The following is a 15,389-nucleotide window of genomic DNA, read 5'->3' on the forward strand; positions in this document are numbered from 1 at the left end:
GGGTGCCTGAGAGGCTCAGTCAGTTGAGCGTCTGACACTGCCTCAGGTCATGATATCACCGCTTGTGAGTTTGAGCCCCGCATTGGGCTTTATGCTGACAGCTCAGAGCCTGGAGCCTGCTTCAGATTCTGTGCCTCCCTCTCTCTTTATCCCTCCCTGGCTCACACTTGTTTCTGTCTCTCTCTCAAAAATAAAAATAAATAAATAAATAAACATTAAAAATTAAAAAAAAAGAAGTTCTACTGTTGGTAAAATACTACCAAACAATAATGCATGCTATAGAAAAATAGTTTGTGAAAGTAAGAATCAAACAATATGGCAAACTTCACTGTGTCTTATTTTAGGAAACTGTCACAGCCATCCCAACCTTAAACAACTACCATCTTAATTAGTCAGCAGCCATCAACATTGAGGCAAGACTCTCCACCAAGAAAAAGATTATGACTCATTGAAAGCTCAGATGATGGTTAGGATTTTTAAGCAATAAGCACTTTTTAAGTGATGCATATACATTTTTTTAGACACAATGATATTGCACACTTCATATACTACAGTATAGTGGAAACATAACTTTCACATGTAGTAGGAAAGCAAAAAAATTGGAATTTTTGCCTGATTGGAATATCCTTTATTGCGGTGGTCTGGAACCAAACCTGAAATATCTCTGAGGTAAACCTATAGTTATCTGTCTGCATCATCCTCACTCTTGCCACTTTCTAGTTGAAGCCCTTCCTATGAATAGCTACTGTGCTAGTTTTTATGATGTCTATTCCTCTTGCTAAAATTAGTTAACCAGAAACAACTCCGTTTATCTGCATTCTAGGATAACAGCAATAACTTGGGTTAGGGAGAAATGTTGGTATGGACAGTGTCTTTCTTTGTATCATCACACAAAACCTAATGGCCACTCAATAATGTAAACTGATTTCATACATACATTCATACATACATACATACATACGTATATACATAGCATTGAATCATCATTCAGTGGATGTTATTGACCGAGTAATCTCTCTAATAAGCCTCTACATAGTCTGAAGTTTTTCTCATTATGGATCTTGGGGCAGGCTTACTTTAGCTGGAGTCAGGAAAGCTAAACTTCGATTGAATGCAATGTGGTAGTTTTGTTTACACAAGTATTACAGAGAAAGTCTCAAGGTAAGATGTGGTTGTTAAATTAAAGCTTCTTATCGTGCTAATGAGTGTATTGCACATGTGAGCTATATAACAACACTGATGTTACAGTAAACTTGAGAGAAAGTTAGATGTTAGAAAAATTAGAGGGCTTTCAGAGATCCTATAGGTCTTTCTTTTAGCTTAGAAAGAACTTTGGGAAATCAAACTGTGTTAATCATTATAAAAGTCACAGCTCTAAATCTGCTGAGATAAAAATCCTGGAAAAATTATTCATTAGGAAATTTCTGTGGATAGATTTAAGGGGACACTAACTAGATCAGGGTTTCAAGAGAGCAATTTGAGCTGTGTTCCAGGGCAGTAGACTAGAGATTTTGTTTGCCAATAATATAAAGATGTAAGTGAATTTGTTTTGAGCCTTGTGAAAAACTAAAAACTAGAAAGATACATCTATGAAGGTGAGAACAACCTGGAACTTACGGAAAAATGACTGTGGTTATATACTTACGACTGCTCACCATATATAATTTACTTTCAAGATTCCCTGACATGGAGTTAGTAATGACTATGTACTTGAACACATTCTGAAAATACTCTACTCCAATGCATACTTAATAGAAGGGGAAGGACCAGAGAAGGGAAGAAAGGCTCTCAATAAGAGTGGTTCAGTGGCCCTTGGGTAGTTCAGTTGATTAAGCGTTCCACTCTTGATTTTGGCTCAGGTCATGATCCCAGAGCTATGGGATCAAAACCCATGTAGGGCTATGAACTGAGCATGGAGTTTACCTAAGATTCTCCCTCCTTCTCCCTCTGCCCCTCTCCCCTGCTTGCGCATGCTCTCTCTCCAAAATAAAAATAAAAATTAAATTTAAGTAATTAATTAATTCATTTAAAAAGTGGTTCAACCTGTAGAGAAATTCTTTCCTCTCCATCCCTCCCAATATTTCTTTTCCCTAACACCAATTCCTTTTAAATTTTGACTAGTGACAGCAGAAGATATTCCAAAACATGCTATCCAGAGAGCCATTTTTAGTTGATCTGTGTTTACCCACAAGTATAAACACTAGACTTTGCTTTAGTCCTTAAGGTTAATCGACTTGTATATCACTGGAAGATAACTATTTTGTTTTAAACATGGAAAAGTTGTGTACAATAAATTTTTCATGCTTCACAATGCCACGTGATGCTGTGCTGCATATATACTAATATTTTTAGTATACAACCATCAGTATTTTAAGTTAACAAGTCAATCTTTTAAAATTTCAAAATATTAGTTATTTTCGTGATTTTAAATAGTCTCAGAAACAAAATGGTGTAACATCATTCTATCAAATCCATTGTTTCTTTCTCACTCCCACTTCTATTGTTCTAGTCTATTATAATTTCTTGCTTGCACTATCATAATTTCTTAAACACCTATCTTCCTCCATTCCATTCATCCTATAAAAATGGGAAGATTAGTCACATAATAGTACTTTCCAATTGTCATATACCTGCCTAAAAAGCTTCAGTAGCTCACCATTAATATAGAACAAAAACAGGTAGCCATTATAATTCATTGAACAAGTTCTAATGAACAAAATCTTTTAGTGGGTTGATGTTAGTAGCAGCATAGATTAAATAAAGGAGGTAGGAAAACTATGTACATGGTAATTTCAATAATCTGGTCAAAATGATGAGAATCTAAATGTTATAGTAGTACCTATAATTCAGGGGAAAAAACATGTCCATGAAATATTGCAAAATTTTCATTGTTTTAAGTCCATTTTGATTTAAAGTGGAAAAGAGAAAATCAGAAAGTTGGGTGATATTGGGTGACTAAAAAGATACTGTTCCATTCACAATAATGGGGGAAAAATTAAAAAGGAAAACAGTTTGGGGATGAATTGATTACTTAGATACGGTTATGTGAATGTAAATAAAAATGTCCATTAGTTGGAAATAGAATAATGACTTTTGTTTATAGTTGGGAACTTGAAATAGGGATTTGAAGATGAAGGTGAGAATTTAAACATGAAAAAGACATTAAAATTCATGAAAATGCATGTATTCTCAGAGGAAATCGCTTTAAACAGGGAAGAACATAATGTCAGAGGTTGAACTTTAAAGAACACCTACACTCAAGGGGGCAACTTAGAAGCTAGAGTTGAGAAACATTAAGCACACATGTAGGAAGAGATCCAGTAGAGTTCAGTGCCACAGAAGTTCAGCAGAAATAAACTACTAAAATATCAAAGAGGATGGAGATGATAAAAGGCCTGTGTATTGGTGATGTGGAAAATCTCATCAAATCCAAAGATGACATTTGAAGAGTAAGAATCATAGTGTTGGAGACAGATGATAAATTGTGTGAAGATTAAAAGGAAATGGAGGGGTGCCTGGGTGGCTCAGTCGGTTGAGGGTCCGACTTCAGCTCAGGTCATGATCACGCGGTCCGTGAGTTCGAGCCCTGAGTCGGGCTCTGTGCTGACCGCTCAGAGCCTGGAGCCTGTTTCGGATTCTATATCTCCCTCTCTCTCTGACCCTCCCCTGTTCATGCTCTGTCTCTCTCTGTCTCAAAAATAAATAAATGTTAAAAAATAAATAAAAAAAATAAAAGGAAATGGAGGCAATGAATAAGTTTTATAGCACTGCAATTTATATTGGGATTCTTATATACCACAGAATATTAAGAAGTTGGATAAGTAACTGGTTCAAGTAAGATAATTTTTAAAATCAAGAAGATTTGGTAATGTTTAAAGATAAAAAAGAGAGGAAAGAAAAAGACTGAAGCAGCTGGAGGGGGTAAAAATAGGAAACTAACAACTTTATTCTGCATTACACAGGCACTGAGTGAAGAATACAGATAAAAGAAGGAAAAGTAACAAATTTTACTGGGACCTACTGAGCTAAAGATAAGAACCAATGAGAAATTTCATTCATGCTTTTATTGTTTTTCCAGGAAAGAAAGAGAGACAGACAGGTCATTTTTTGAAAGTGAGATCACTTTTGAAAGTGAGAGCAGAACTGGGGGTTTCAGAGTCAAAGAGTCTGTGACAGTTAAATTGTCAAGTCATCATAGTTCTCCACCATCTCTGTCCAGTGTTTGGTGATACAGAAGTAGAAGTGTAGAAATCAAATACTGGGGAGAGATTCAATATTGAGTATTTGCTTATGGGCTTGGCAAAAATCTACCATGAGTTAAAACCAAAAGCAAACATAATATGATGTAACTTAAAAGGGCCCCAACACACTAAACCATAAAGCTATTCTAAATATGGAAGTTCTTGATGTTTTCAAATAGCTATTAAAATATTTCCAGCAATTTGTACTGTAAAATTGACCAGATGTACTTTCTTAATGGTGTTCTTAGAACATCCTCACTAACTGCGAGATGCCTTACAGTTCATGCAACACTTGCATATATATTATGTCATTTGATTTTCACACGTTTAGACACAAGTCAACTTGAGTCAGGATAAAGAATTTAGATCATTTGAGTGGCTTTCATGAGTTTTATTTTGTCCCACCATTATAAGGGCTTAGGAAAAGTCCTGGTAATGATTGAGAGGAGAGAAAAAAATAAATAAAAACACTCCTTCATTTACTACGCATTTTGAGTTTGCTTCTACCCATGGTTTTGGTTCTCAGTCATTGCCTTCTGCTTAGCCATAAAAGTCTGGATTGTGCCTAAGGGTGTAGGTTATATAATAAGAATGACCTCTGCACTTACAAGCTTATTGAAAGGAGTTTGTAATCTACTTTTTCTTTAGGTTTGATAATATTCTAGGCAGTTGTAGCAATATAATTAAACACAAAGTACTGAAGTTCAATCAAATAATTCAACAAATTGTACTGAGTATCTTCTCTATGAAAATACTATAATATGTGCTTAAAATTTACAGCACAGGGGAAATAAGAAATGTTCAGGGAAGAAGTATAGGTTTTACACGATAGCAAGCTCAAGATGTGTGAGCAGATTGATATCACTGTCAGAAAAGCTAACGTTATCCTGGGCTGTGTTATAAGATGTGTGGCATATAGAGCAAAGATGGCTTGTTTCCCTTTATATTCTTAATATCTTTCTACACCACAGGTGTGTTCACCAATGGACACTTAGAAAACACTAGAGCTATCTAGAAGAGAGTGCCAAAAGTGGTAAAGGGACTCAAAGTAATGTAATATCAGAAATGTTTGAAAGAACTAGGAATATTTAGCCAGAGAATTGAATATATATGGGCAGCAGAAGGAAGAGGATTGTCATTATTGTGTATGACTAACAGAGGAGAAAATGAAGGCCACTGTATTGTCCTTATAGGAAGCATATTTGGGTTGATAATGAGTAAGATTACTTCATGAGGATTTATTAAAAGGTAAACAACTTTTCAGTGGCTTCAACACTGGATACAGTATTGCATTAAGATACATTTAGGTCCTTTTCAAATTTAAGTCTCATCCTTAATGTACACTAATAATGTAAAAATCATAGTGCGATTATGTTTTTCGATAATATAAAGAAATTTTTGACATAGGGAATAATATTTATAGGTAATGCACCATTTGAGCTGGACCTTGAATGGTAGGATTTTGGCTATAATAGTGGCCACCTCAAGCTAACAATTAAATAATGTAAGTGTACAAGGATTGCAATTACTCACACTGCAACTTATATATGAAAAGAAAAGGTAGAATTTTTATTTTGTCTAAAACTTATTTGGTTATTTTCATGAAATATTGTTCACTGATATAAAGAGAAGGTAAATAATGTTTTTAGTCTAATCCTGGATCTTAGATCCAGTCAGTATTTTAATCAGTTCCTTTAGGTATAGTCTAGATTTTTAGGTAAAATCCTCAGTCTTTAAGATTTTTACCTTTTCTTCTACATCTTATTTAATTTATTTTATTTTATTTTTTAATATATGAAATTTATTGTCAAATTGGTTTCCATACAACACCCAGTGCTCATCCCAAAAGGTGCCCTCCTCAATACCCATCACCCACCCTCCCCTCCCTCCCACCCCCCATCAACCCTCAGTTTGTTCTCAGTTTTTAACAGTCTCTTATGCTTTGGCTCTCTCCCACTCTAACCTCTTTTTTTTTTTTTTCCTTCCCCTCCCCCATGGGTTTCTGTTAAGTTTCTCAGGATCCACATAAGAGTGAAACCATATGGTATCTGTCTTTCTCTGTATGGCTTATTTCACTTAGCATCACACTCTCCAGTTCCATCCACGTTGCTACAAAAGGCCATATTTCATTTTTTCTCATTGCCACGTAGTATTCCATTGTGTATATAAACCACAATCTCTTTATCCATTCATCAGTTGATGGACATTTAGGCTCTTTCCATAATTTGGCTATTGTTGAGAGTGCTGCTATAAACATTGGGGTACAAGTGCCCCTATGCATCAGTACTCTTGTATCCCTTGGATAAATTCCTAGCAGTGCTATTGCTGGGTCATAGGGTAGGTCTATTTTTAATTTTCTGAGGAACCTCCACACTGCTTTCCAGAGCGGCTGCACCAATTTGCATTCCCACCAACAGTGCAAGAGGGTTCCCGTTTCTCCACATCCTCTCCAGCATCTATAGTCTCCTGATTTGTTCATTTTGGCCACTCTGACTGGCATGAGGTGATATCTGAGTGTGGTTTTGATTTGTATTTCCCTGATAAGGAGCGACGTTGAACATCTTTTCATGTTGCTACATCTTATTTTAGATGGTATTTGGGAATATCAAGACAGGAGAGTTTCCATTACCTTGAAGCACTGGGACAAAGGCTTATTGGATTTGAATATATTTTGCCTCCTCTGGTCTCTGTGGTGACATTTCTTGTATGCCTGATTGCTTCTGGTCTTTCTCTTGAAGTTGGTGGCTAGAGAAACTTATGATCTGTGTTGTTTTCAGTTTGTTCAGGGCTTGTTTGCCATCTCTGAGACTGACAAGTCTCATCTTTTTGGTGCTTTAGACCTCCCTGGTCTAGAAGGTCCACTATGCAGCTTTTGCTAGCATTTTAAAATCAGGCTTCACAGCAGGTTGGCTAGCTTTCACTCAATTACCTTCTAAATATACAGAAACTTTCAGCAGTTTCAGAAAGTAAATCCCTGTCCTCCATCTAACAATGATGCCTTGTTTAAGGTTACCTGAATGCAGTCACCCTCAGTCTGGCCAGGTGATATCATCCCAAAGACCTAAGAAGTAGGGCAGACATTTCTCTGTCCTTGAGTGTTCCCATACCTATCTGTAGGCTATACCTATATGTAAAGTGTTGCGACCGGTGCGACAATCACCGAGGTCAGGGTCCTGAGGGTAGGGGAATGCAAGAAAAGAGAAGAGAAGAGAAAGTTTGGGAACAGGAGGGTCCCCTGGGCTGATGGCCCAAGTGACGGCTTTATTGTTGCTGTACACAACTTTTATAATATAAGACTCTTATGGATCAGGTCATTCTAAGAATAAAAGATCAGGTTTCACATGATCACTGCCAGCCAAAACATTTAGTTCTGTATACCTTGTGAACCTTGTGAACGGGTCACAAGACCTTGTTGATAGATTGCTAGCAAAACACAGTTCCCATGTTTGTTTCTATCTGACTCGGGGTAGAAAAAGGGAGGTAGCATTACTGCCAACACCTGCAGACCACAGGCTTCAGGAATTAACTTTCTCAGCCTTGACAAGGCTTTCGTATGCCCTTGAAAGTGGGGGAATGGGAGGGGGAACCACCGGGTTGGCTTGAGTCAACAGGGAACCTTGCTTGACCCGGTCTCAGCCTGGCGCCGGGCCGGTCTCCCACATGAATGGGAGGGGGAACCCCTGGGTTGGCTTGAGTCAACGGGGAACATTGCTCGACCCAGTCTCAGCCTGGCACCGAGGCCCGGCCCCCCACACTAAAGCTACAAACCTTCATCTCACATCCTCAATGTGAGAGTAAGTAAAAATGTTGTTGGTTGCCAACCTCAAGCACTTCAACCTCTTTTCCATGATTCTCTGAGCCAAAGAGAATATACTTTTCTTTCCTTTACCTATCTCAAGCCACCATCTTCTTTATACCAATCTCTGGCCTAAGTTGTGAACCGGGATATCTTGTCTTCACTATGGGATAAACTCTTATCATTTTGAACACTAGTCTTAGCCTTGATATGTTAAAACATAAGCAAATCTATATTTTATCTTTTGACAATGCCTTGATTTGAAGCCTCACAACTTGCTAAAAAAAGTCCTATGCTAAATTTCAAAAGTAAAATAGTAACTCTTTTGTATTTCTTATGTAATAATCTAAGGCCTTAGCATAAAGATGCCTTGGATTAAATAGATCTTATACACGGAAAGTCAAATTAATGTTTCTCAAAACATCACCTCCTTTCCCACATAAATATTCTGGCTCACAAATCTGATCATGCTAATTTCCCATATAAAGCCTTTCAGTAATTTCCTGTTCTCTTTATTTTTATTTATTTATTTATTTATTTATTTATTAAATATGAAATTTATTGTCAAATTGGTTTCCATACAACACCCAGTTGTATGCTCATCCCAACAGGTGCCCTCCTCAATGCCCATCACCCACTTTCCCCTCCCTCCCACCCCCCATAAGAGACTCCTATTCCCTTTAAATAAAATCCTTTTAGAGGCTTTCTTGAATAATCAGACTAGGTTAGGACACCTGTGTGTCCTTCACAAGTTCCCATGATTCCTTTTTTCATAACACTCATTATAATCTTCCTTTTTCAAAGTCTATCTTTCCTAATTGATTTGAACTCAAAAATTCCAACATCTAGCATATTGTCCATGGGCATAGCTAGTGTTTAATAAATATTTGTATGGATTATAATTTTAATTATAGATATGAATTAGATTTCTCACCTGTAAATCAATAAATTGGTAATCTAGCTCACACAGTTTCTTTTGAAATTTGTAAATGTGATACTACTCTGAAAGATGAACCCACTGTGGCTTAGCTGACAATATCAATTTCTATTCCTCCAGACGCAGGTTTTAGAACACAGGATATTCACCAATAAGTGCCATCTTGCCACATTTCTTGACAAGTAATAATTTATCCTCTCCTTAGGGACACCCCTATCTTGACATTTCTCAAACTGCAAGAAGGAGATCCATCTTCATTAATACCTAAGTTGATAATGAGGACATTTCACTTTAAGATACCCAATTATCTTCCACAGATTTGTATCAACTTGCAGTTGTGCCAAGTTTTCTCACAGGCTTATTTTACCTTAAGCTGGTCCTTCTGTTTTATGAGGTTTCAATTAACTAGATTTAGTCATGTTATGGCTAGAAGGATGTGACTAGAAAGGGTAGCATATAGCAATCTGTATGTAAATTGTTACTTTATTGGATAACATTTATGTTTGAAATTGGAAAATCAATAAAAAGGAACTTTAATTTCCAACAAGCATACACACTAAAAAAAAAGAAGAGAGAGGGGCAAGCACTGTTTTGATCCTAAGATAGCAACACAACTAAAAGCTGTTCCAAAGAAGCAAATGGCAACAGAGGTCAATAGGCTGTGACCTATACCCATTTTATTTTAAAAACTTTTTCACCTCCACGAAGTGCACTGCAGAATCCTAAATGCCTTTAAAAAGAGTGGGCAGACAAATTTAGGGTAACTTGAGGAAGCACATTTCCCATTGTGCTTCCATATCCATCAGGACAGGTACTGTTTTTTACCCCCTTCACTAGCGTCCAGAACAATGCCCAGCACAGAGTAAACATTTAATACCTAGTTGTTGAACGAATTAAGGAATGAATGGAGCAAGCTAGACTGCGAAGGCTGAAAGATTAGTGGCTGTCAGTCCTGAAGCACACGTACTGCCTTTCCAGCCCGCTGGCTGACATCTCATTCCCTCACCTTTCTGGCAGTTTTGAATTCCTGTTTGCCCCTCCTTCAAGATGACCAAAATTCTGTCCCTAAACCCTGCCAGTCCTCAGTTAATCCACACATCTCTCACACGGAAGCAGCTGTTCCTGAGGAATGCTCGGCTGAGCAGGTGGGGGCTGGGTGGGGAGTAGCCCAGGACCTTGAACGGAGAAGGCAGCCTTCTGGCTCCGCGAACCCGTATACAAAGGGTCTGGACGCATATTTTTCCAGTCCTTCAAAACAACCAATCTGCTCCCTCTCACCTCCCCAGTGCCAGACGCCCCAGTGCCAACCTGGATACGACTGACACTGACGAGGGAAAAGAAGCTAAATCAACCTCACCAGGAGAGAGGGCGAGTCCAGCATGACGCACCCCCAGCATCCCGCAGTTCCCGCGAGTTCACCTAGCTCAGGGGATTGCCGGGGCTGAGGAGCGAGGGCAGCAGGGGGCGCGTGCGCGTGGAAGGGCGGGGGAAAGGGGGGGCGCAGGAAGGAGGAGCGCCGCGCGCCAGCAGGTGGGCGCGTCCTCTCACGCGCGTGCGCGCGCCGCGCCTTCACGTTCCCCGCGCGACGCGTCTCCTCCCCGCCGGGAGCGCGCTCCTCTCGCCCTCGCGCCGGGTCCCTCTCAGTCTCTTCGAGCCGCACACTCTCCGGAGCTCCTTCCACGGCCGTCGCCTCGGCCGCGGCTCTCTAGCCCGGAAGCTCAGACTCGCCCCTCCGGAGCCGCGTCCCAGGCCTCCTCCCCTCTTTCCGACACTCCCCTTCCCTTTCCCGCCCTTCTCTCCCACCCGGTCCGTCGAGAGAGCCTGGATACGAAGCAGGCGGGCTTGAGAAGGGAGTTGGGAAAATGGAGGTGCCGCGCCTGGATCATACCCTCAACAGCCCCACCAGCCCCTGTGAGGAGGTGATCAAAAACCTCAGCCTGGAGGCCATTCAGCTGTGCGACCGGGACGGTAAGAGCGACGGGGGCTGTGAGGAAAGGGGCCGAGCCCGCGCCTAGGCGCCGCGGCCGCCCCGGCTCTGCTGACCCTGCTCGCCCGGGCTTCACGGTCTTTTGTTGTTCCCCCGTACAAATAAATACAGGTGGGGCTCCCCTCCGCTCATCCGCCCTCTCCTCAGACAGTAGAAACAAAAGGACCCCAGGGCTCTTGCGTTGGCGCGGAAAGTCGCCGTAGTCTCCAGCCGCGGCGCCCCTCGCCGTCTTCGCCCGCCTGGCCCAGCGCCGAGGAGCTGCCCGGGCGAGGGCGCCGTTCCCGCCCGCCGTTCCTGCCCGGGACGAGGCGTTTCCGATCGTGCCGCAGTCCGGGTTTCCAGGGTCTACCGGAACCGTAGGGAAAATGCCCTCTGGATGTTTCTAGCACCCCTTCCTTCCCCTCTCCACCTGCACATGCTAGTTAGCATTTTCAGCCCAGAAACTTATCATTTCCTTTTTAAACCTCTCATCTTCAGACCCCCACCTCCCAAATTCAGGAGTCTTTTTATGCTCTCAAATAGGGATTGGGATGACGGTTTTTTCAGTGAAGGGGCGCGGGGGAAAAGTGCGTTTCAGCACCAAGGACAGCCACAAGCTTCGTGGTTTGGGGCTGTGATTCAGAAACTCAAAAATCTGTGAAGTGGCATATTATATCTGCTGTGGTACAGAATCTGTGGCGAGTACTCACCATTGTGTCTTGATATTATGTAGCTTATTCTATTGTTAAAGTTGGCAGTCTCCGAAGGAAGTGATTGAACACAGGTTTAAGCGTTAAAGAGATAAGCTAGTACTGTGTTCAATATGGGTAGCTTCTGTGTTATTTGGAGTAGTTGAAGAGTCCGTCTGTGGAACAAAACTTCATTTGTAAAAAAACTCATCTGATTAGTCATTGACCAAATAATTGTAAAATTGGACATCTGACAAAGGAAAAACAATTTACATGTTGTCAAGATGACCCTAAACACTTTTTGGCTATAAATGGAATCCGTTAACAATGTATGCAGACGATGATTTAAAAATTTTTTTTTTGGTCAAGATTATGTAGAGATACTCATGTGGTGACCACAAAGTCATAAAATTTATCAGTATGTAATCCAAATAGAGAGCAGAGGTCTTGTTTCAAAGTCATTTAAATGATAACTTGGTTTGGCATTGGTATACAGTCTAGTTTAGGTCAACTGAACACGGAATTTCTTTTTGTTAATAAATTTGGGACACAATAATTGCCCTTTGAAGCCAAAGCCACTTTGAAATAATTTCCGAAAAAGGTGTAGTATGGATAAATAAATACTCTTGCAAAAGCTGTTCATAATTTCTTTATTCTTAGTTCACCGTAGTAATAGTTGCACATATTTATGGCATCTAAACAGAAGTAATCATTTTGGCATTCCCCATATAAACTTGCATTATTAGACTATAGAGATTATTTTTAATATACCACATAAGAAATTGTATTGGTTTTAGTTTATGCTTTTGTGAAGTGACTTTTTCTGGTGTTAACCATTGTAAATGTTTTTCCTAGATTGGTTTGATAGAAAACCAAAATAGATTTCATTTTCATTTATTTCAATGATTTATCAAAAGCTTATTACTGTAGTTATTGGAAATAAGCAATTCATAATTGTCCCTCAAGAACACAGTAATCTTAATACTTAAAATTGGATTTGCCACATGTTTCAAAGATAATGGAGAAAATAAAGTTGTTTTTCTTTTTTATGAAGTTTACAAAGTTAGTAATGTAGAGTACAGAAACTAGTGCTACATTTACTGTGGTCTCTTCTATTTTATTTTGGTAATAGTTTTTTAGTTTCAGTTCATATTTATGAATCCTGCAAAATGAACAAATTTTGTAACATTTAATTGGGGAGTGCTAGCACTAAGCAGTATCTATATAAATTACTTATTTACAGGCTTCTAATAATTCAACATAGATTAAATGAATAGGGTTTCATTTTTATTAAATATCTTATATCAACAAATACAAAGAGCTAACTCTTCTATTAAAAGATGTGTAAAAAACTGGGAATAGCTTATGTAGAGATGTTACTAAATGCCTAACTTTATTTTGTGACACTACATGTCAGTTCCAAAATATATAGTTTTTTATGGCAGAAAAATTAAAAAACGTTGCATTAAGTTTGTCAAGCAGACCTTATTTGTCAAATTTTATATTGAGAAAATTTCAGCTAGGTACCATTTACTCCCTTTACTTCCTTTCACTTCCTCTCAGCTGTCATTATTTTACTTTTGTAAATATATAACAGAAAGATTAGGATGTGGCAGAAGATCTGTTACATGCTTAAGTATATAATAAGTGATAAATTTTCATAATTTTACAATCACAGATATACATTTGTCTTATTTGCTCTTTGCTTTATTCTATTCACAGATGGGAAAAAATGAGCATAACATTAATTTCTTGGAAGTGGAATGAAATAGAATAGGAGAAAATATAGTTTTGTTAAATATATATTTCCTTTTACTCTCTCCACTTATAGATTTTTAAATTTTATAGTGTTTTGCATATTTGGCCAACTAAGAGTTATAACTGCTGGTGAACTGTATGTCTTCTGTTTCCTTGGCTCTTGTATGTTTTTCTTTCACTTGCTATTTCTTATAAATTAATCTGTTTACATAATTTGCAATAATTTACAATGTTTTCTTTTTTTCCATAGTTTCTCCAACTATCTAATAGTTGGAAGAATATGGAATAGAATCCAAGCAGTCATATAATTGGGTTTTTAAATTAAGCAATAGGGAGGTTCTTCTACACACACGTTATTTCATGTGTACTTTTATCCTAGGCATGTGTGCTAGTACATGGTCCCGGTCTAGATGTTACCTGTAGTTCAAAATGAGGATTCTGAATAGACTTCTATTAGGAAACCTCTGAAGATGTGCTGTAGATCTAGTACTTTCTAGAATCTCTGTTGCAAGTAGGAGAGTGTTTCTGTTCCTCCATCTCCGCTGTGCTGAAGTATCCTCCAGTTGATATACATTAATTGTGGATTTTCCAAAGAAATTGAAGGGAAAAAAAAAACATTTACTCAACGGGAAGCATCGATAATATGGGAACCCATTTCCAGTCTGTTTCTTCACATGGATACTTGAGACCTTAATTGACTTGTGATAAGACAGAACAGCCCCCAGCTTCATGCATAGAATTCTACATTACTTCTACTTCTCTTCATTTTTTAAAAATTATGCATATATATGTGTGCGTATACACACACACACACACACACACACACACATATATAAACTTTCTTTCCTTGCTGAAAGGGAAAGATTTATTATATATATGTTGTTTTATGCATTCAAGCTTCCTGCACTCTTGTTATAATAGTAAGGAAGAAAACACAAAATTAATTTGTTGTATAGCACTTAAATCCACCCCCAAGCTTTCCTAGGTTTAAGAAGGGTTATTTCCATGATTATTTTCTGACTGCCTAGATATGATTTATGGAGTTTATGATGCTACTCAGCAAAGGAGTACATTTTAAGGAAATTGCACAGAGAGAACCTGACAGATTTCTATGTCTTTGTGTCTGACACTAGTTTTGTGAAGGAAAGGGAAAAAAAAGGTTTTCTCTTTTTTACATATTTAAAAAGGTAAATTCCTTTTAATTTTTACTTATATCTATTTAAATTAAAAATAAGCTATGACTTATTTATGCAATTGACATGTGAATTAAACAAATTTTAACTTTGGAAACAAAATAACACAGAAATGCTTAATAGTTAATACAGTGCTGTATTAGATAATCTGTAATGACATTTTCTGAAGCAGACATCTAGGAAGAGTACTTATAACTGTTACCTTTAATAGTACAAGAACATAAGGTAGTCATTGTTCAGTCTCATTGACCTTTATACACCATAGTGGCAATACCATTTTAGAATCAGATGGACCTCTGACAGAGTATTGGCTCTTGACAGATATATTACCTTAGGCAAATTACTTGTTTTTAGCTTTAAGCTCTCTCATGTAAAATGAGTATAATAATGTCAATCCTGTAGGATTGTTAAAATAATTAAATGAAATATTTCATATCATTTCACAAAATTCTTGACACAAAATAGAGAATAATTATTATTGTAAATGGACTATTCTTCACATAACTTCTTGAGTTGAACTACTGTTATCTATCTATCTATCTATGTATTTATTTATTTAGGTCCAGTGTTTAGATCTTTGTTGTTTTTCATTTCATTAGTGTTTTATTTACTTAGTAAATCCTTCTTATGCCACTTCAACTTTAGGAGTAGACAGTGGAAACTGCTAACTCTGATTTTTAAAAGGATAGTTAATTTTAAAACCACAGTTACAGTACTCTCATTTGCTTATATTTTTCTATCCTATCAGTAATATCCTTGTCAGCCTTAATCCTAAAAGCTCTTTTAGCTTCTACTTCAAACCTGCTGTT

The 15,389-nt window shown here is 38.1% G+C and overlaps 1 protein-coding gene and 1 long non-coding RNA gene across 3 annotated transcripts in view; one reads left to right on the plus strand and one right to left on the minus strand.

The window, feature by feature from the left end:
* The window catches only part of LOC123576543, a 38,439-nt gene extending 27,984 nt beyond the window's left edge, over positions 1–10,455 (minus strand). Inside the window, exon 1 of the long non-coding RNA XR_006701476.1 lies at positions 10,332–10,455. This is a non-coding gene — a long non-coding RNA (uncharacterized LOC123576543). The remainder of the gene's footprint in view (positions 1–10,331) is intronic.
* A 70-nt stretch (positions 10,456–10,525) lies between these two features.
* Positions 10,526–15,389, plus strand: part of PHYHIPL (phytanoyl-CoA 2-hydroxylase interacting protein like) — an 88,012-nt gene continuing 83,148 nt past the window's right edge. The window contains exon 1 of one of the 2 annotated variants that reach the window (XM_045437463.1): positions 10,526–10,942. In XM_045437463.1, coding sequence (XP_045293419.1) covers positions 10,837–10,942 — 106 coding nt within the window. In that variant the 5' untranslated portion in view covers positions 10,526–10,836. Of the gene's footprint in view, positions 10,943–11,047; positions 11,073–15,389 lie in introns of those variants that run through there. The other variant, XM_045437465.1, reaches the window with a different exon arrangement.

This window comes from Leopardus geoffroyi, chromosome D2 (genome assembly GCF_018350155.1).
Source record: "Leopardus geoffroyi isolate Oge1 chromosome D2, O.geoffroyi_Oge1_pat1.0, whole genome shotgun sequence".
In the NCBI taxonomy this organism is placed as follows: Eukaryota; Metazoa; Chordata; class Mammalia; order Carnivora; family Felidae; genus Leopardus; species Leopardus geoffroyi.